The 21,185-nt window shown below is 45.2% G+C and overlaps 1 protein-coding gene across 1 annotated transcript in view; it reads right to left on the reverse strand.

The window, feature by feature from the left end:
• LOC132380939 (T-lymphocyte surface antigen Ly-9-like) overlaps positions 1-19,722 on the reverse strand; it is a 59,369-nt gene extending 39,647 nt beyond the window's left edge. The window contains exon 1 of the mRNA XM_059949919.1: positions 19,597-19,722. Within this exon, the coding sequence (XP_059805902.1) occupies positions 19,597-19,642 (46 nt within the window). The 5' untranslated portion in view covers positions 19,643-19,722. The remainder of the gene's footprint in view (positions 1-19,596) is intronic.
• Between the last annotated feature and the right edge of the window lie 1,463 nt (positions 19,723-21,185).

Consider the following 21,185-nt stretch of genomic DNA (forward strand, 5'->3'; position numbering starts at 1 on the left):
TCTTGAAAGCATCCAGAGAATTGGCCTCCACCGTCTTCCGAGGCAGTGCATTCCACACCTCCACAACTCTCTGGGAGAAGAAGCTCTTTCAAGCTCATCACTTGAGGCGATGGTAGGACAAAGGACCCTACAGAAAACCCTGGCAATTCTAGACAATGTTTTTCACCCTCTGCATGCCGCCTTGGCTGAACAGAGGAGCACATTTAGTATTAGACTAAGACAATTGTGCAGTTCCAAAGAATGTTATATGAGGTCATTCTTACCCTTGGCCATTAGGCTCTATAATGAATCAACCTATAGCAGGGAAGTGATGATTCCCCTCCTGTTAATCTGTTGAGGGAACTTAGTTTTTATTCTTTCTTACTTCTTTTCTAATATTTGTATATTTGTGCACTTGTAATGCTGTTGTGACTCTGCCATTGCCTTTGAGATCGATAAAGTATCTATCTAACCACATCATCATTCAGATTCTTGATACAGGTGCCAAACAACAAAGGACTCAGCACTGATCACTGCGGTACTCGACAAGTTACAAGTCTCCAGTCAGACAGGCAACCATCTACTACCACTTTTGACTTCTCCCACAAAGCCAGTGTCTTTTCTTTTCAAATATTTTTATTATTATTATTATTCACAAATAGCACAAGTACATCGAAGTAACAACACTTGCAATGCCTCAAAAAAGAAATTATCTTAAGGATTGAAAATTTTCGTGAATTTAAAAAACCCTACTAAGCAAGAAAAGTGAGGGAACAAAAAAGAAACCCATTGGAGGTACAACCCTGGAGCCATGCATCATACAAAAAGCTTCTAAAAAAAAACATCAAACCGCCAACAAGAAAAAAAGATACATTTAAAAAAAAATTACATTTGGATCGTGGAGGAAATCTATCAGTTAACTTAAATGATAATAACCAGCAAATGAGCCCCATCTCTTCTCAAAATCAAATAACGGTTCAAAGGTTTGACTTCTAATTTTCTCCAAGCTAAGATACAGCATCACTTGAGAGAACCATTGTGACAAGATAGGAGCTGATATATCCTTCCATTTCAACAAGATGGCTCTCCTAGCTATCAGTGTAACAAACACAATAACGTGTTGGTCAGACACAGAAATACCATGGATATTATGAGGAATTATTCCAAAAAGCACAGTCAATTTATTAGGTTGTAAATTGATTCTGAGTGCTTTAGAATTCTTGAAAAGACTGACTTCCAAAACTGCTTTAATACAGAACATGACCAGAACATATGATTCAGTGTAGCTATCTCAGTTTTGCATCTATCACAATACTTGTCAACATTGGGAAGTATTTTAGAAAGTCGCTCCTTCGTCAAATGGTAATGATGTACAATTTTAAATTGAATCAGTGAATGACTAGCACAGATTAAAGAAGAGTTAACCAGCTTCAGAAGCTGTGTCCAATCCTCCCATATAAAAGTCAGATCAAGTTCCTTCTCCCAATCCTGTTTAATCTTAAGTAAAGGACAGTTATCCCATTGTAATAATAAATTATAGATTCTTCCAATTGAACCTTTCAATGAGGGGTTCATATTCATAATAGTATCTAACAAGTCAGCCTCCAATATGCAAGGAAAATTACTTAAATATTTTTGTAAAAAATGTCTAACTTGAAGATATTGTAAAAACTGTGAACATGAGAGAGAATACTTATCGACTAATTGTTCAAGACACCAATCTGCCTTCTTTAAATAAATCCAAAAAGGAATTAATACCTTTATTTTTCCAAAGTAAAAAAAAATTGGATCACTCCAAGAAGGTTTAAAAAAGTAATTACAATGAATTATACTACAAAGTTTAAAATTTTTAAGATTAAAAAAATTGCAGAACTGGAGCCAAATTTGTAAAGAGTGCTTAACCACAGGATGTAGGTTTAGATTAGCAACTTTAGCTAATTGTATACGTAGAGTAACTCCCAATAACAAAGTTAAATAAGACTGTTTCACACCTCTCAGTTCCAGGTCTACCTAAATTGGCTGATCATTCCTATCAGCCCAATATAACCAAAATGACATATACCGCAAATTAACAGCCCAATAATACATTCTTAGATTAGGCAAAGCGCGACCTCCGTCCTTTTTCAACTTTTACAAATGACATTTACCAATTCTTGGTCTTTTATTATCCCAAATAAAAGATAAAATAATAGAATCAATCCAATCAAAAAACTTCTTAGTCAAACAAACAGGAATATTATAAAAGTTTTGGTAAAATCATCATTTTAACTACATGAATACGACCAACAAGTGAAAATGTAAGTGGGCTCCATCCTACTAAAGGAATACTTCATAGAGTCCACGAAAGGAGGAAAATTAGCTTTATAAAGATCCTTATATTTTTTAGTAATTATAACACCTAAATATCTAAAAGAATCAGTAACTTTAAAAGGAATATTATCATATATAGAGACAGATTCACTTAAAGGAAGTAATTCACTTTTACTAAAATTTATTTTAAATCCTGAAAAGTCTCCAAATTTGTCAAATAATTTTAGCAAAGCAGGAATAGATTCTTCAGGTTTGAATTTATATACCAATGAATCATCAGCATAAAGAGAGATCTTGTGCATGGTCTCATTCACAAAAATCCCATGAATATTTTCGGCTTCATGAAGAGCAATATCAAGGGGTTCTAATATTAAGTTAAATAACAAAGGACTTAATGGACAACCTTGTCTTGTCCCCCGTGATTGCTGAAAGAAAGGAGACCTACAGTTATTAGCGACAAAAGTAGCAATAGGAGCTTTATATATCACTTTAATCCGATTATTAAAATAAATACCAAAACCAAATTTTTCTAAAACATTAAATAAATATTTCCATTCGACTCCATCAAATGCTTTTTCAGCATCCAAAGATATACCACATTGTGGAGTTTTAGAAGAAGGCAAATATATAACGTTGAATAATCTCTGAACATTTGAGAAAGAATAACGACCCTTTATAAAGCCTGTTTGATCTTTAAAAATGATTTTACCCAAAAAACTCTCCAACCGATAGGCAATTATCTTTGAGAGAATTTTAGCATCAACATTCAATAATGAAATAGGTCTGTATGAGGCACTATCAGTACGATCTTTATCCTTTTTGAGAATGAAAGAAATAGAAGCTTCATAAAAAGTAGAGGGTAAATCACTTAACACGAAAGAATCTTTAAACATCTCCAACATATACGGAGAAAGCAATTTTCCTAATTTTTTATAAAATTCTACAGGATAACCATCAAGTCCCAGGGCCTTACCAGATTGCATTGAAAAAACAGTTTTATGAATTTTGGATTCAGTAATTTGGCCATCAAGAGTTTTTTGATCATCAGCAGAAATTTTAGGAAAAGCAATCTTTCATAAAAAAACATTCATTTCAGAAGAGTCTACTGGAAATTGAGATTTATAAAGTTCAGTGTAAAAATCTTGAAAAGCCTTATTAATTCTTTCATAATCTCAAGCCAGGGTACCATCTTTTCTACGAATTTTCAAAATTTGCCTCTTGGCTCCAGCTGATTTTAATTGAGATGCAAGTGGTTTATTATTTTTATCTCCAAACATGTAAAATTGGCTCTTTAACTTAAGTAGATAACCTTCAATTGGATGAGTTAATAATAGGTTATATTGTGATGGAAGTTCCACCCTTTTTTTAAAATAAGTCAATATTAGGGGAAGTCACATAGGTATTATCTAAATCTTTAATTTGTTTTGAAATTTTATCTAGTTCTGCTTTAGTCTATTTTTTAAGTTTAGCTGAATAATAATCTGACCACATAAAAATGCTTTGAATGTATCCCATATAATTAATTTAGACATACCTCCTAAATCATTAAAAAGAAAAAAATCTTTTATCTGGCTTTCGATAAAACTGATAAAGTAAGTTTTGCAATAAAGTCTGAGACATGCGCCATGATGGACGGCCAAAAACGACATCATCAAATTCTAAGGACAAACTCAAAGGCTCATGATCAGATATAGCAATAGCGTCACATTCACAGTTTTTCACATTGGGCAAAAGACGGGGACCAACTATAATATAATCAATCCTCGAATATATTTTATAAACATGTTAAAAAAAGGAATATTCTCTGTTAAGAGGGTGTAAATGCCTCCATAATTGGATCAACCCAAAATCGGTCAAAAATGAGTTAATAACTGATGCAGAACGATTTTGAAGTCGCTGATTAGTTGAACTCTTGTCAATCATAGGATTTAAACAACAGTTAAAATCCCCACCCATTATCAACATATTGTAGCGGTGCATATACTCATTTAAATCTGGCAGTAAAGCAAATTTTTTCTTTTTAAAAGTATCATCCAAACTAGGACCACACAAATTAACCAAAATAATCTTTCTATTACAAATCATTCCTTTAACAATTAAAAATCTACCATTAGAATCTGATTCAGTATCCTCTTGAGTAAATATATTAGATTTAATAGACACGCCCTTAGTTTTGCTCTGAAGAGCTCTGTTCCATTTCACCAGCGATCTCCCGCCCTGATATGCATCTCCTGAGCAAAAATTATATCAGGTTGGAATCGATTAATAGTTTTAAAAGTCTTTTTCCGTTTAATAGGATGATTCTAACCACGTAAATTACAACTTATTACATTAATCCGTTTAACTGCCATACTATAATTTTATTCCAATTTACTTTATACATGCGCAGAACACATACCAATACAGGATTATCAAAGATGGCGGTGATGAAGAATGCGGCCATATAGAAAACACGCATGCTCTGAAACCACCTAATGGCGGAAAAAACTCCTAACTCTAAACCCACCCACACTCCCAAAAGCCCGAAAAAAAGGCAAGCGAACTAAGAGAGATGCAAAGCCGTGGGCTGCTCTGTCCGTCTCGGTTCTCTTTCCCCCCAGCCAGTACACACACAAAAAATAAAATGACCTTGCAAGAAAGACAGTAACGTCTCGACAAAGGAGAGTGTTTACATTCCATCATGTATTAAACAGAAAAAGAACTAAAATAATATAATCTCTTAGAGAGAAAAACCAGCACCATCTTCAGTTTAGCTTTAAATCCCTATGAGAACTTTAAATTCTGTTATAGGGCGCAATAATAAAACAGATTAAAAAAGGTTAATTGTATATTTAACCGAACTAAATTTACGAAAATATTATTTAGTAATATCATAGTAACTGAACCCTCCCAAATATATATATATATATATATATAAAAGAAACCCTATTGGTAGGAAAAAAAACCTGCGGCACTCCACAAGTTACAAGTCTCCAGTCAGAGAGTCAACCATCTACTACCACTATCTGGCTTCTCCCACAAAGCCACTGTCTTAAACAATTTACTAGCTCAGCTTGAATGCTGAGCGACAGAACCATCTTAAACAACCTCCTATGTTAGCCCTGACGAAGGATCTCGGCCCGAAACGTCGACAGTGCTTCTCCTCATAGATGCTGCCTGGACTGCTGTGTTCCACTAGCATTTTGTGTGTGTTGCTCCTATGTGAGACCTTGTCAATGAGTAAACCTGAATTTGTTTCTGTGCAACCCTCTCCACTGCAGGTCACTGCACAGACAACTTCACTGGGAATCTCCTCTCCTGCCAGATGGCACAACAGATCACTGGGGCACACATCATTGGCAGACAAAGATAAGGAATTGGAGAGAACTAATAGCACACATCACAGAATGGTAAAGAGAGTACCTCCAAGGAACGGCTCACATTGTGTGGGATTGGTTCCCAAGACAGGTTTCAGTGCTTAGGTCTGTTGATCATTCTGTCCAGCCAGGAAAATTCCACACTCATGAGCCCCCTTGCCAGCCACAGGGACAGGATGGGGGCCAGTTCACTCCCACAAGCAAAGTATCTCCCTCCTCTGACCACAGGCAACTACATTCCAGGCTCTTAATAGGTCTGGGTTAAAACTTGATAACTCTCACAGAGTAGCAGAACGGACACTTATCAAACACTGCATGTCCTCCTGATGGCAATGACCCCAGCTGAGAAAATTTAACACCAGTGCACACTGTCTGGGAGGGTGTTCAGTGTACAGCTGTTTCTGCAGGGTTCTGAGGTGGAGAGCCATCAGCTGGGGACGTACATACAACAGTGACTTCTCAATTGGGAGGCTCAGAACTGAAGCAGAGACCTCGTGTTTTCTGCTACCCCTTCCTCTATGATCAATGCTGTCCTCAAAGAGATCTCCTCCATTTTGTGGACATCTCCCCCTCACCCCATCTTCCTGCCACCGTAAGAGAGATACTTCCTGTTGTCCTTATTACCACCCCTCAAGCCTCTACATCCAGCAGATCATTCTCGATAACTACAAGAAAGTCTGCAAATGCTGGAAATCCAAAGCAACAAGTACCAACACCGGAGACATTCTCCATAAGTTTTTCTGCCACTTTCAACAGGATCTTACCAACAGGCACATCTTTCCCTCTCAACTTTCCATTTTCTGCAGTGACTGCAATTTCTCTAATTCACACTGATTACTGGAGAACTACAACACAGTACACAGTACAGAGGGAAGGAGCTGTCCACCTCAGGGTGGTGCAGCAATATCGCAAATTCCATCTCGGTAGCCTCCAACCTGACAACATAAACATTGATTTCTCCAACTTCTGGTACTTTCTCCCCCTCTGCTTCCCCTTTTCCATTTCTGGTCACCCCTTCCCTTCCTTCCTTTCTCCTCACTTGTTCATCATCTTCCTCTGGCACGCTTCCTCCTTCCCTTTCTCCCATGCTCCACTCTCCTCTCCTATCAGATTCCAACTTCTTCAGCCCTTGACCTTTCAACTCATGTTCGCAAAACACTTATTGCCTAATTATTTATTAGTTTCTTTTTTTGCACTTTGTTGTTATTTGCACATTGGTTGTTTCTACATCCTGTTTGGTATGATCTTTCATGGATTCTATGATGTTTCTTGGATTTTTAAAGAGTATGCCCACAAGAAAACAAATCTCAGGGTTGTATATGGTGATGTATACATACTGAGATAATAAATTTACTTTGAAACTTGAGAACCATCTATATATTTCTTCAGAAGGCTTTACTGGATACATTCAACTAATTCAATCCCGTTCGATACCCTGGCACTGTGAAAGTCCCAGACTCCATCAGGGGCCAATAACAACCCTATTATTCCTACAGCTATCTGCAACTTCTCTAATTCACACTGATTACTGGAGAACTACAGCACAGTACACAGTACAGAGGGAAGGAGCAGCACTGTCGGTAAAAAAAAAGAAATTAAACCTATAGCACTGAGTGATGATAGGATCTGAAGATGTAGAATCTTTGTGGCTAGAGTTGAGGAACTTCAAGGGTTACAAGATGCTGAAGGGACTTATGTCCAGGGTGTAGAATAACAGCCAGGATGAGGGTACAAAATGCATGTGAGAAACACTGCCTTTCTCACACGCTTTTTCTCCCAGAAGATAGAAAAGGAACATGAGAAAAGTAATGTTACAATAATCATGGAGGACTTCCACAAAAGTACACTGGGGAAAATCAGGCTGGCAGAAGACTCCAGGAAAACAAATTTGTGGCTTTCCACAGCAACATAAGGCAGATCGCACAAGGGAACAGGCACGTCTAGGTCTGGATATTGCGTAAAGAGGTAGACTATCAGGGAGCTAAAGCAGATGTAACCCTTAGTAAGCAGTGATCACAATCTGACAGACCTCACCATGCAGTTTGAAGGAAACTGAAATTTAATGTAATGATATTAGTTATCGAGTCATTCAGCACAGACAAGGGACACTTTGATCCAACTGGTTCAAGCCAACCAAAATGCCTCATCCCAATTGTCAGTGTTTGGCTCTTAACCTTTCCAATCCATGTATCTGTCCAACTGACTTTTAAGAGTTGCTATTTTATCTGCCTCAGCCACTTTCTCTGGCAGCTGATTCCACATAAATACTTCTCATTGTGTACATAAATTTCATCCAAGATGTCAGCACGACGTAGCTTGCAGCGGCCACTCCAGAGCTGGATTATCTGTAATTTCTGAAGCGGGGTGCCCTGTGCAATCATAATCGGATGAAAAACGGACATGGCAGCATGAAGGAACATCTGAAAATCTCCAGGAAGACTTTCTTCATTGCTGCTGCTGCTGTGAGGTCCGGGTCTTGGCTGGGAAGAACAGGCCCCCAGTCCTCGGGGTCGCGTTGCCGATGGCCATTGGCGGGGCCGTCTTAATATGCTCGGCGGAGGATGGTGCTCAGAGAAGCTGTGCTGGAGGGGATGGGCGGAGGCTCGGAGGTTCTACGGACTCAGAGTCCGCTGCGATCAGGTCGCTTTCACTGTGTGCTGTGTCTGCGAGGCTGGGTTCGGCGGTGCTTTCATTGTGTAACACTTTACCCAAAAGGCTGGGAAAAGGAGATCCAGCCACTTACCAACCCACCTCCCGTACACGCAGGTGCTGTGAGAATCGAGTTTATGCCTCGCGCCCGCCAACAGTATTAAATCCACAACAAATACCGTTATGAAATACACTTTAAAGAGTTTACTAAAATTAAGAGTAGTAGGCAATACAATATATATATATACACACAAGGAAAAAAAACAAAAGGCGCCAACTTATCAAAGTTCAGTCTGTTTAGTGCACTCGTTGGAGCTCAATGAACCAATCGACCCATCCGGCCATCGCACCTGGGACCACCCCGATGGTCTTACTAACAGTCCAGCACACGTCCACCTTCCTCGGCCTCCTCCTCACACCCAAAAACCTGCAAAAACCCCTCCCCCAAGTTCCCAGCATCACAAGACACAATAATATTCCCCATTGATTAACAAATGAATACAATTCCCATATCAGCGATTCTAAAGCGAAACAACGGCGAGAGAAACACTTATCCGACAAAGAAGCATTCCTACTTGTAACAAACCAAAGAGGCCATTTTGAGTAACATACACAGGACATTGTACATGCTCTCCCCACCAGCAAATGTCATGCCCTCATGGCATTACTAGAGTTCCCCAAAGCTTCTTACAACACACAAAACCCAACCCAGGTGCAGAAAGCAGTGACATAACTACCCAGAGCAGTAGAAATCACACTCGGTTCTCCCGGTACCACATATGTCAACCGCTCCGGGGGGCGCCTAATCCTCTGAGATCTCCATACCCCTTCTGCCCCACTGGGCTCCCTCGTCACCTGCGAACCCACTGTCTTGGACACCCCAGGTCTACCTGACAGACCCGCACCCCCTTCCTCACAGGGGTCCTCCCTCACCTGAGATCTCTCCGGCTCACGCTCGGGTTCCACCCTCTCTCCCACCAATGTAGGCTGCCTCTCCATCTGACCCTCAAGACCTTCCCTCCTCTCACCCAATTTAGTATGGGAAGGGCCAGGAGCCTCCTCTCCTGGTACTGGAGCACCAGCGAATGGGAACAGGGCCCACTCATCTGAGTCGTCCTCTTCTGAATCGGTAGCCATTCCCGGGTGAGGGACCCATCCCCGCTCTTCAGCAGCGGGCTCTCCCCGTTCTCCGCGCCCTCGCAGAGTCCTTGTACTAGGCGTAACCTCCCACTCGGGCTCCTTATCCACCTGCACCGCTTGACCCAGTGGCAGCAGGTGATTCCTATGGAGTACCTTGAGAGGCCCTTTCCCATCCTCAGGTTTCACGCGGTAAACTGGCAGGTTCGGCATCTGGCTCTCTATTACATAGGGGCTGGCCGCCCATCGATCTGCCAACTTGTGCTTACCAGGGAGTCCCAAATTCCGTAAAAGGACCCGGTCGCCCGGTAATAATTGTACAAACTTCACCTTTCGATCATACCGCATCTTATTCCTCTGATTTTGTTTGGTAGCCGCCGCCTCGGCCAACTCGTACGCCCGCTGTAACTCCCTCTTCATGTCGGACACATACTTTAGATAGGACTTCCCGGGTAATTCACCCACTCCACCTCCAAAACACACGTCAATGGGCAACCTCGCTTCCCGCCCGAACATCAGATAATAGGGCGAATACCCTGTAGCATCATTGCGAGAACAATTGTAACATTGAACCAATTGTCCAATATGACGACTCCACCTGCTTTTCTGCCCAATCTCCAGCGTCCCGAGCATATCCAACAGGGTCCTGTTGAATCTCTCTGGCTGAGGATCTCCCTGTGGGTGGTAAGGGGTAGTCCTGGATTTCTCAACCCCAAGCATAGTCAGTAATTCCTGGATAAGGCGGCTCTCAAAGTCCAGCCCCTGATCACTATGGATTCGCCTGGGAAGGCCGTAATGCACAAAATACTTCTCCCATAACACCTTCGCCAGTGTCGTCGCCTTCTGATCCTTGGTGGGAAATGCCTGAGCATAGCGAGTGTAATGATCAGTGATGACTAAGACATTCGCAGTGTTGCTGGTGTCAGGCTCAATCGACAGGAAATCCATACATACCATGTCCAGAGGTCCCGCACTCTGCAAATGTGACAGTGGAGCCGCCAACGCTGGCAGGGTCTTCCTCTGGATGCAACGACAGCATCCCCTACAGTATTCTTCGACGTCCCCCCTCATCCGGGGCCATTAGAACCGGTCTTTGAGTAATCCATATGTCTTTTCCACCCTCAAGTGTCCAGAATCATCATGTAAGGCCTGGAGTACAGCCTGGCGATACTCCTCCGGCAGGACCAGTTGCCAACAGTGGGGTTGGTCCGGAGGCGTCGTTACCTGGTACAAGATTTTGTTCTTTAACTTCAACCGAGACCACTCCTTCAACAACAGAGGCACGCATGGGTGTTTCACCTTCTCAGCCATCGCCCCATCCCCCTTCTCGACCGCTCTCCACACTGTGCCAATGCCCGAGTCATTTTGCTGAGCAGTTGCCACTTCCCCCGGACTCAGCTCCGGCAACTGTTTAGTCCGCAGTGCGGTCAGGTCACAGTAAACTAGGGGTATGGCGTCGTCAAAAACTCCCAAGTGGTCCACGGCTCGTTCCAGCCTCCCTCTTCCCTCGGCCTTCACGGTGATAGCAAACTGACACATCGCCTTCACTCCAGGGGCAGGGACACTCCCACTCCTCATCCCTCTCCTCCTCCCCCGGCTCCCGATGAGACAACGCATCCGCATCGACATTCTTGCTTCCCGGGCGGTACCTCAGGCTGAAATCATATACCGACAAGGCCGCCAGCCACCGATGTCCTGTGGCATCCAGCTTCGCCGAAGTCAAAATATAAGTGAGAGGATTGTTATCCGTTCTCACCTCAAACTTGGCTCCGTACAGGTAATCGCCCAGCTTGTCCACCACAGCCCACTTCAGCGCCAGGAACTCAAACTTGTGAGTGGGATAGTTTCTCTCCAATGGCGACAAGCTTTGGCTGACAAAGGCTACCGGCCTCAATGCTTTGCCATGCTCCTGGTACAGAACAGCCCCGAGACCCTCTCAGCTGGCATCCGTGTGCAGCACATATGGCTTCTGGGGATCGGCAAAAGCCAACACCGGGGCCTGGGTCAGTGCCCTTTTCAAAGATCGGAACGCTTCTTCACATTGATCATCCCATCTCTAGCCAAAAGGTTCCACCAGGTTCCAGTATCCAACAGCGGCCTGCCTCTGGTCCCCCGTCCTTTTCATCCCCACCGGGGGATAGCCACGCAACAGCTGAGTCAACGGGTGACACACTTTGGCGTATCCTTTCACAAATCGCCGGTAATACCCACAGAACCCCAAAAATGAGCGCAGAGCGCCCACTTTCTGGGGTCTCGGCCAGGTGGTCACGGCCTCTATCTTGGTTGGATCAGTAGCCACTCCCTCTCGCGAAATGATATGGCCAATGTAGTTAACCAACGACTTGCAGAACTGGCATTTGTCCAGGGAAAGCTTCAACCCTTCTTCATTAAGCTGGCCCAACACCTTCAGCAGCCTCTCCTCATGTTCCTCCAAAGTCGATCCAAACACTATCAAATCGTCCAGGTACACCAGCAACTCTAACAGATTCATATCCCCCACAGTTCTCTCCATGAGCCTCTGAAAGGTGGCTGGGGCTCCTGATATGTCTTGGGCCATTCGTTCGAACTGAAAGAACCCCAGCGGGCAGATAAAAGCAGTCTTCTCTTTAGTGCCTGCACTCATCGGGATCTGGTAATACCCACTTCTTAAATCCAGCACACTGAACCACTTCGCACCGCTGAGGCAGGCCAACGCATCCTCGACTCTTGGGACAGTATATTGATCAGGGACAGTTCGCCGATTCAACGTCCTGTAGTCAACACCCATGCGCACTCGCCCATTCTTCTTCCATGCCACCACTATTGGGGACGCATAAGGACTTCGAGACTCAGCTATGGTTCCGGCCTCCTTCAACTTGCACAAGTGCTGTCGCACGTCCTCAACATCTGCCGGAGCCAGCCGCTGGGATCTCTCTCGGAACGGGGTGTCCTCCGGCACCCGGATGGTGTGGTGAGTGCTTTTGGCGCAGCCAACATCAAACTCGCCCCGAGAAAAAACAGCTTCCATCTTCAGCATCTTCTCCATTAGCCGGTATTTCCACTCCGGTGACACAGGGGAATCCCTGAAGTTAAAGGCTTCAGCAGTCAGCTCCCTTCGATGCTCCGATCCCTCCCCGTTAGGGGTCCTCACTGGTGCGCTAGACATTACCGTCACCGGGAACAGATGTGCCAGCGGCATTCCCCTCTTAAAGGTGATTTCTCTTGCCGTGGTGTTCCTGACACTTATAGCTATACGCCTTGCATGTACCACCCCTGGTCTCTGCACTTCGGGCCTCACCAGCGCCCCCACCGGAAATCGTGTCTCCCCTTCAAGATCGTCTGGGGCGTCTACTAACAGGGCTTCTCCCGTCAGCACTCCTGGGAATCTGGGGGTCCCCATCACTAGGGCTAACTCCCTGGGTTGGATCACCTTGGGCCTCGCCTGCGTACACCACACCGTCCCTCGTTTACACTCCGGATCCAGCCCTTGGGAGGCAACCCCTTCTGCAAACACTGCTCGAAACACTGGATGCACCGAGAGGGTCTCCAGAAAGTCTTCCCCCCCTTTCTCCTTACAAGCTCCCAGGAGCCGTCGCACAACTGGGGAGTTAGTCCCCACCAGGAGGGCAGCACCACCGGTTTCCACCGGGTCAGGACACACCAACACCAACGTCTCAATAGCTTCCGGCACTCCCACATCGCCCTCCGAGAACTCCAATCTCACCGATAGGTACCCATCGTACGGGTAGTCACCCTCGCTCACACCCCAAATCTGCAGGGCGTCAAATGGGGTTACGGGCAAATGCTTTAGATATTGATTGTAGAAAGACCAGCACAATAAGGTCACCTGCGATCCCGTATCAAGAATGGCTTTTGCATAAACTCCCTCTATCCGTAGACCCACACTGGCACGGGGTCCTACCAGCCCATCTGGAATAGAGGCGTGGGCACCCGGTGGTCTTCCGGCTGATCTCTGGGAACGTGTTCCTCCAGAGGCTCCAGTCCGTTCCCCCACTGAGCCTCTCCTAAATTTCCCGACACCTCTCTCTTTTTAGTCATGGGGGGCTGGTCCTCCGCGGCATTCCTTGTCTCTCACAATCCCACCTAAAGTGTCCCTCCTCTCCACAGCTATAGCACACCCTCGGCCTTCCACAGTCCCGCCTGAAATGCCCCTCTTTCCCACAGTTAAAGCACACACTGCCGGCCGCCCCTCCTCTCCCAGGACGGCTCCTGCTCCCAATCCACTGCACTGATCGCCCCTGAGAGTAGGTACCTCCCCTGACCCTCCCCTCCAAAGGGGGTTCCCTACTCCCCGGGGGGGGGGTTGTCATTCCTCCACCCAGCCACCACTTCCTGTATCGCTGAGGTTCGCTCCCGTAGGCCCGCGCCCCTTTTCTGCCCCAACGCTCTCTCTTCCTCTCGCACCTCTCTAATCAGTTGCCCGAAGGATGGAGGGGGACCTTTCCTATAAGCCTGCCGGATAGTCCATGCCACCTTGTCCTCCTCCAGAGAGCCACTGAATAGCTGACTCATCCTCACGCTAGCCACGTCAGTCGCCTTCACTACCCCCCGGCGCCGCAGCCCCGAGAGCATCCCCTCCATCCTAAATATGTACTCGGAGAGCTTTTCCCCTCTCCATTGTTCCAGGCGTTGGAAGTCTGCTAAAAGCAGCCAGGGTTCCCCTGACAACCCAAACGCTCCCTCCAAAACTTCTATACATTCCTCCACTGAGGCCCCAGGCTTCTCAGCTTTCAACTCCCAGACGGTTTTGGCTGCTAAACCCCTCAAACTTCCCACCAATCGCTGCCTCTTCTCCTCCTCCGAGCCTGGCCACTCCTCTAACATCAAAGAAGTATGCTCGATCCAGGTCTCATAGTCCACCTCCCCGTCCGGAGTAGGCTTGGCTCCGGAGAACACCCCCAGCTTCAGCCGTGGCCTCTCTGCCACCCCCACCAGGGAATTAAGTGCGGCTGCCAGCTCCGAGGCTTCCACCCTACCTGGGGAGTGGGGCTTAGTCACGACTCCCTCCTCCCACCTCCCTTTACTAGTGCCAGGCACCTCTCTGGGGTCTACCTCTAGCTCTAGCTCCTCCCCCGATGTCTCCTCAGCCTCATCCTTGTAGAAGTGGAGCCCCCATGGCCCCTCCTCCCCCGGTACACTGACCGTCGCCGGCAGTTCCACCGTCCTGACTTCAGCACTCGTACGAACCAACACCCAGCTAGACTCTACCTCTTTACCACACCGTCTAGCTACCAAGTCTACCTGCCCAATACCCTTCACTGAACTTAAACCCTGCACTATCGCGTCTCCCGAAACTCGAAAATCCACTCCGCTCACTACGCATGCGTACTGTACTGGTACATCTTCAAACTGGCACCAACAAAAAATCTTATCTCTGTCCATCTCCGCTCTGCTGCCTGCGCGATTCCACAGCCCCTGACAATCCAATCCGGGACGAGCACCCCACAAATGTATATACTTCATATACACTTTACCCAATAGCCTGGTATATGTCTAGGTGAAAAGGAGATCCAGCCACTCACCAACCCACCTCACGTACACGCAGGTGCGGTGAAAATCGAGTTTCTGCCTCGCGCCCGCCAACAGTATCAAATCCACAACAAATACCGTTATGAAATACACTTTAAAGAGTTTACTAAAATTAAGAGTAGTAGGCAATACAATATATATATATATATATACAAGGAAAAAAACAAAAGACGCCAACTTATCAAAGTTCAGTCTGTTTAGTGCACTCGTTGGAGCTCAATCAACGAACAATCGACCCATCCGGCCGTCGCACCTGGGACCACCCCGATGGTCTTACGAGCAGTCCAGCACACGTCCACCTTCCTCGGCCTCCTCCTCACACCCAAAAACCTGCGAAAACCCCTCCCCCAAGTTCCCAGCATCACAAGACACAATAATATTCCCCATTGATTAACAAATGAATACAATTACGATATCAGCCATTCTAAAGCGAAACAACGGCGAGAGAAACACTTATCCGACAAAGAAGCATTCCTACTTGTAACAAACCAAAGAGGCCATTTTGAGTAACATACACAGGACATTGTACAAATTGTGTGTTGTGTCTTCGAGGCTGAGTCGGGCGGCGCAGTGGAAGTCCAAGCGGGGGTATTCCTTTCTGCCGCTGGCATGAGATGACGAGTCTATTGGGACCCTGAGGACTTCTGGAAACTGTGTGGTGGTTTCTTTCCAACTTATAGTCTTTTAACATTTTAACATCTTTGGACTATTTTTACTGTGCCCGTGGTCTGTTTTTTTTAAATCAATTATGCTATTGTTTGCACTGTTATAACTATATGTTGTAACTATGTGGTTTTGTGCAGGACCTGCAGCTTTAGTTTTTGGTCTTGTTTGTCTGGTGTGATTGGAGCTCCTTTCCGGGGAACGCGCAAAGATGGTAGCACGATATTAATACGCAGCAGCCTCTCCGGACTCTGGATTGGGGATTGCTAAACATTATGTGGATTTTCTGGTGTATTCTGTTCTGTCATGCGTTTTTGTGATAACATTCTGGAGGAACATTGTCTCATTTTTAAAACTGCATTGCATTTGTGGTTTGTAAATGACACCAAACAGAATCTGAATCTGATAAATTGCCCCATGAGGGTTTCTTCAATCACTCCCCTCACACTTTAAACTTAAGCCTCTAGTTCTTGATTCTCCAGAAGTGTGAAAAAAACCCACTGTATTCACCCTATCAATGCCCCTCATGATTTCATACACCTCTCTGAAATCTCTCAGTCTCCTATGCACCAAGTAAAGTTCTAACCTCTACAACGTCTCCTTGTGATGATCAAGGACAACTGCAGAGGCATGAGAAAGTCATGGCCAGAGTTGATTGGAAGGGGTTCTGGTACAGAAGAGAGTGCAGCAGCAATGGCAGGGGTTTCTGGAAGAAAGCGGAATTTCATCCCAAGGAAGAAGACACTAAAGGCAGGATGATGAAATGGTGGCTGACAAGGGAAGTCATGGGCAGTAGAAAAGCAAAAGAGAAGGCATACAATATGGTAAAGATTTCTGGGAAGCCAGATGTTTGGGAAAAGGGTAAAACCCAACAGAAGATAATATCTGTAAGAGAGAAGATGAAAAACCACAGTAGTCAATAAAAAAAATTCCAAAAGGTTTTATTTGGGGGGTATATAAAGGTTAAGAAAGAGGCAAGAAAGGACACTGGACTACTGGAAAATGACACCAACAATGCAGTAATAGAGAACAAGGAAATGGTGGCAAATTTTCTACCATTTAAGACCATAGAACCAGAAGTGAGAATGGCTCCAGGGGCAATATTTTGTTCTACATGTGGGAAGTTTGGGAGACCTCCAGTCTCCCAGATAAATACACCTGCACCAGGTGTACCGAGTTGCAAGTCCTGAATGTATTAGGGAACTGGAACTGCAGCCGCAGGTCAATGACCTTCATTTCATACAGGAGAATGAGGAGGTGATAAACAGGAGAGAGAGGGAGGTAGTCACCTCTCGTTTGCAAGAGACAGGTAACAGGGTGACTGCCAGTAGAAGAAGCCGAAGTGAACACAGTGCAGAGTACACACCTGTGGCCGTTCAGTTCAATAATAAGTACAAAGCTTTAGAGTCTCTTGAGGGACAATGACCTACCGGAGAGGAGCCACAGTGACTGGGTGTCTGGCACTGTATGTGGTGCTTTGGCTCAGAAGAGCAGAGAGGTGAAAAGGACTGTCTTTTACTGAATGATTGCCTCTCAGCTCAGAGAAACTGTCACAAAACTCTGCCTTTGAAATCTTGATTGCCGCCCTGATTACAAAGTAGCTCTTTTCACGCACCCTTGGTGTGGACTGTCCGAGAAGTGGCTCGAAGCTCGCTTTTCAAATCTTGAACACGGACCTGACTGAAAGGTAGCTCTTTTTCTGCAATGCTTCTTACTGACTGGTTGCTCCTGAATTCAGAGAAACTGCTGCAAAACTCTGCATTAGAAATTTCAGTTATCACACAGAGTAGCTCTTTTCACGCAACCCTAGTGCATTTCCGGAACTGCTTCAGCCAGATGGTGGTAAATCTGTGGAAATTGTTAACATGGAGGTCTGTGGTGTATTTAAGTGAGAGAACAATAGGTTCTTGATTGGTAAGGGGTTGAGTTGCAGTGTGAAGACAGGAAAAACGTAATTGAATGACAGAGCAGAGTCAACAGGCCAAATGGCCTAATTCAGCTCCTGAAGCTTATGCATTTTCACGATGTTCTTCCTAATCCATATTACATCTCTTGTTCCTCTCTTACCTCTACCACGATCATACCTGTGGCATCTGTACCCCGGAACACTGAGCTGCCAGTCAGCCAGGTAATCGTAATATCACAATCCTGTGCAATGTGCACCATCTGCAAAATGTACTGCAGTCACTCACCCAAGCTACTGTGACAAGAACTTGCAAACCTGTCACCTCTCTCATCAGGAAGGATAAGAGCAGTACAGGAGAACACCACTATCTGCAGGCTCCCCTCCAAGTCCCACAGTCTCTCTGGCCAGCTGGACAAACCATCTCCTTCTCCCCGCTGTGTGGAGTTCTCCCCCTCACTGTGGTCCACAGAAACAATGCTTGCACCATCTAAAGGGCATCTTCACCCTATCCCCTCATTTGACTCCACATCCAGTTAAGACACCTGCCTCCTTTTGCAACTGGATCTTTAACCTTCTGACTCGTAGACCACAATCAGTAAGGGAAGGCAGTGACACCCACAGCACGATTATTCTCAGAATGTTTGCCCCATCTGCAACACTTCTCTCCAACCCTACAGTTACCTGTAAATCATTACTGTCATCATTAGATTACTCATGGAGGAAGAGAGAGTGAAAGGGAAAAGAGAAGGATAGAGACAAAGTTTATGGAGGGAGACACAGAGCTCTCTGAACTCTAGAAAGAGGAGAGTCTGATAATCCAAGGCTTCTCAGCAAAAATAAGGAGGGGAGGAGGATGCTTTGTGCCTGCTTTTAATAGTGGTCTGGCAGACCCAGAAAATGCCACAATGGGCAGAAAAGTCTTCTGCCTGCACAGTCTCTGCTCCACACGCAGAGCTGATCACCAAAACTAAACCTTGCAAATGGTGGAGAGAAAGTGAGCATGCAAACATGAAGAAATCTGCAGATGCTGGAAATTCAAGCAACACACACAAAATGCTATTGGAATACAGCAGGCCTGGCAGCATCTATAGGAAGAAGTACAGTCGACATTTCGGGCTGAGACCCTTCGTCAAGACTAACTGAAAGAAAATATAGTAAGAGATTTGAAAGTGGGAGGGGGAGGGGGAGATCTGAAATGATAGGAGAAGCCAGGAGGAGGAAGGATGAAGCCAAGAGCTGGAAAGGTGATTGGCAAAAGGTATACAGAGCTGGAGAAGGGAATGGACCTTGTAAGCCTAGGGAGATAGAAAGGGGGAGGGGAGCACCAGAGGGAGATGGAGAACAGGCAAGGAGTGATTGTGAGAGGGGCACAAAGAGAGAAAAAGACAAAAAAAGGGAGGGAAAGAAAGGAAAAAATAATAAATAAATAAGTGATGGGGTGAGAAGGGAAGGGGGCATTAACAGGTCAGAGAAATCAATGTTCATGCCATCAGGTTGGAGGCTACCCAGCCGGTATATAAGGTTTTGTTCCTCCAACCTGAGCGTGGCTTCACCTTGACAGTAGAGGAGGCCATGGATAGACATATTAGAATGGGAATGGGACATGGAATTAAAATGTGTAGCCACTGGGAGATCCTGCTTTCTCTGGCTGGCAGAGAGAAGGTGTTCAGAGAAACGGTCTCTCAGTTTGCGTCAGCTCTCACCAATATTTACAAAAGGCCGCACCAGGAGCACCGTACGCAGTGTTTGATACCAGCCGACTCACAGGTGAAGTGTCGCCTCTCCTGGAAGGACTGTCTGGGGCCCTGAAAGGTGGTGAGGGAGGAAGTGTAAGGACAGTTGTAAAGCTGAACAAGTGCTACAAGGATAAGTGCCAGGAAAGAGATGGGTGGGAGGACAGGGGAGAAAACGAGACTGATATTGCTGGGGTGGCTGAGGAGGAAAGGAGGGCGCGGTCAATCGTTCCTCTCTCAGATCACAATGCGATGATAAGCAATCACTGTAAGATGCCTCGCCGCGGTACAAGCAGTTCTCTAACCACTATCGGTGACCGCAATCTGACCTTACCCACACAGGCGACCCAGGCAGTAACACAGAGCAGGGACCAGACCATCCTGACGAGAGCCTCGCAGCTTGAGGGCCTTCAGGCGACCAGGATTCTCGGGGAACGTCGGGAGGAACACCGGAAGTCGGGATTCGGCTTCCGTCAGGCGCCGCAGCCCTTGTCCTGTCTGTTCCATAATGCCACCCCCACACCGCTCAATCTTTCACTACCTCACTCTCACTCCACCTGGTCATCTCTGAAGCTGAGGGCCGCAGATGTTTCCAACGAGTGGCTCGTCGCAAGGCTGCAGGACCGGACGGCATCCCAGGGCGGGTACTCAGAATTTACTCAGCACAACTGCAGGTGTGTTTACCGACATTTTTAATCTCTCCCTTTCCCAGTGTGGAGTGCCCTCCTGTTTCAAATTATCCACCCTCGTCCCTGTACCAAAAAAGGCCATGGGAACGTGTCTGAACTACTGATGTCTTGACCCTTTTTCCTCCGATGGTCATTATGGCCAAAAAATTCTCCAAAAAGTAAGATCTTTGCCCCATATGCATTTGCAAACTGTAGTGTGGCTTTTTTATGGCGGTTTTGGAGCAGTGGCTTCTTCCTTGTTCCATATTCGTTTCTACGTAGAAGAATACAGAGTTCAAGAACATATGTAAGTAAAAAGAAAAAAAAATAGCAAATACGTTGCTAAAAATAGTTACGATCACAAAGCCCTGCATTCATAAAAATTAAATCATAAAATTGAAATATAATTTTGTTATAAAAAATCTAAACCCACTACCAAAATCAGAACTGTTAGGAAAAGCAAGAAAAAAGGGGGAAAACCCTTATCATATTATAAAATATATTATTAGCCACCACCTGTACTTTTACAACAAATCAGAGGTTTGAAAATAACTCAAGAATTGTCCTCATGATGTATAAAAGTCTTGGCTAGATACAAAAAATGAACAACAGATCTTTTCTAAATTTAAGCATGACTTAACATCCCGTAATCATTGAGCATGAGTAGGTGGAACAATGTCCTTTCATTTAAGCAAGAGTGCCCTCCTAGCTATGAGAAATAAAAGCCAAAGTATGCAAATCAGGTATCTCCAAAATAAAGTCTTTTCCTCCAACAATGCCAAATAATGTGGTCAAAGAGTTAGGCTTAAAGTTTACCTTGAATAGTACTGAGAAAGTTTGGAATACTTCCTTCTAGTATCTTTCAAGACTTGGACATGTCCAAAACATGTGAATTAATGGAGCTTCTCCATTATTACATCTCTCACGAAACACGAGGGGGTATTTCTTTACTCAGAGAGTGATAGCTGTGTGGAATAAGCTTCCTGTAGAAGTAGTAGAGGCCAGTTCAGTTGTGTCATTTAAGGTAAAATTGGATAGGTATATGGACAGGAAAGGAGTGGAGGATTATGGGCTGAGTGCGGGTAGGTGGGACTAGGTGAGATTAAGAGTTTGGCATGGAATAGGAGGGCCGAGTTGGCCTGTTTCCATGTTGTGATTGTTATATATGGTTATCACAGAAAGGAGATATATCCGAATAAAAGTGAGATAGCTTATCTCCAGACAATGTGAGCCCTATGAACCGCTTTAAATTGTA

The sequence above is a fragment of the Hypanus sabinus genome, chromosome 25, assembly GCF_030144855.1.
Source record: "Hypanus sabinus isolate sHypSab1 chromosome 25, sHypSab1.hap1, whole genome shotgun sequence".
NCBI lineage: Eukaryota > Metazoa > Chordata > Chondrichthyes > Myliobatiformes > Dasyatidae > Hypanus > Hypanus sabinus.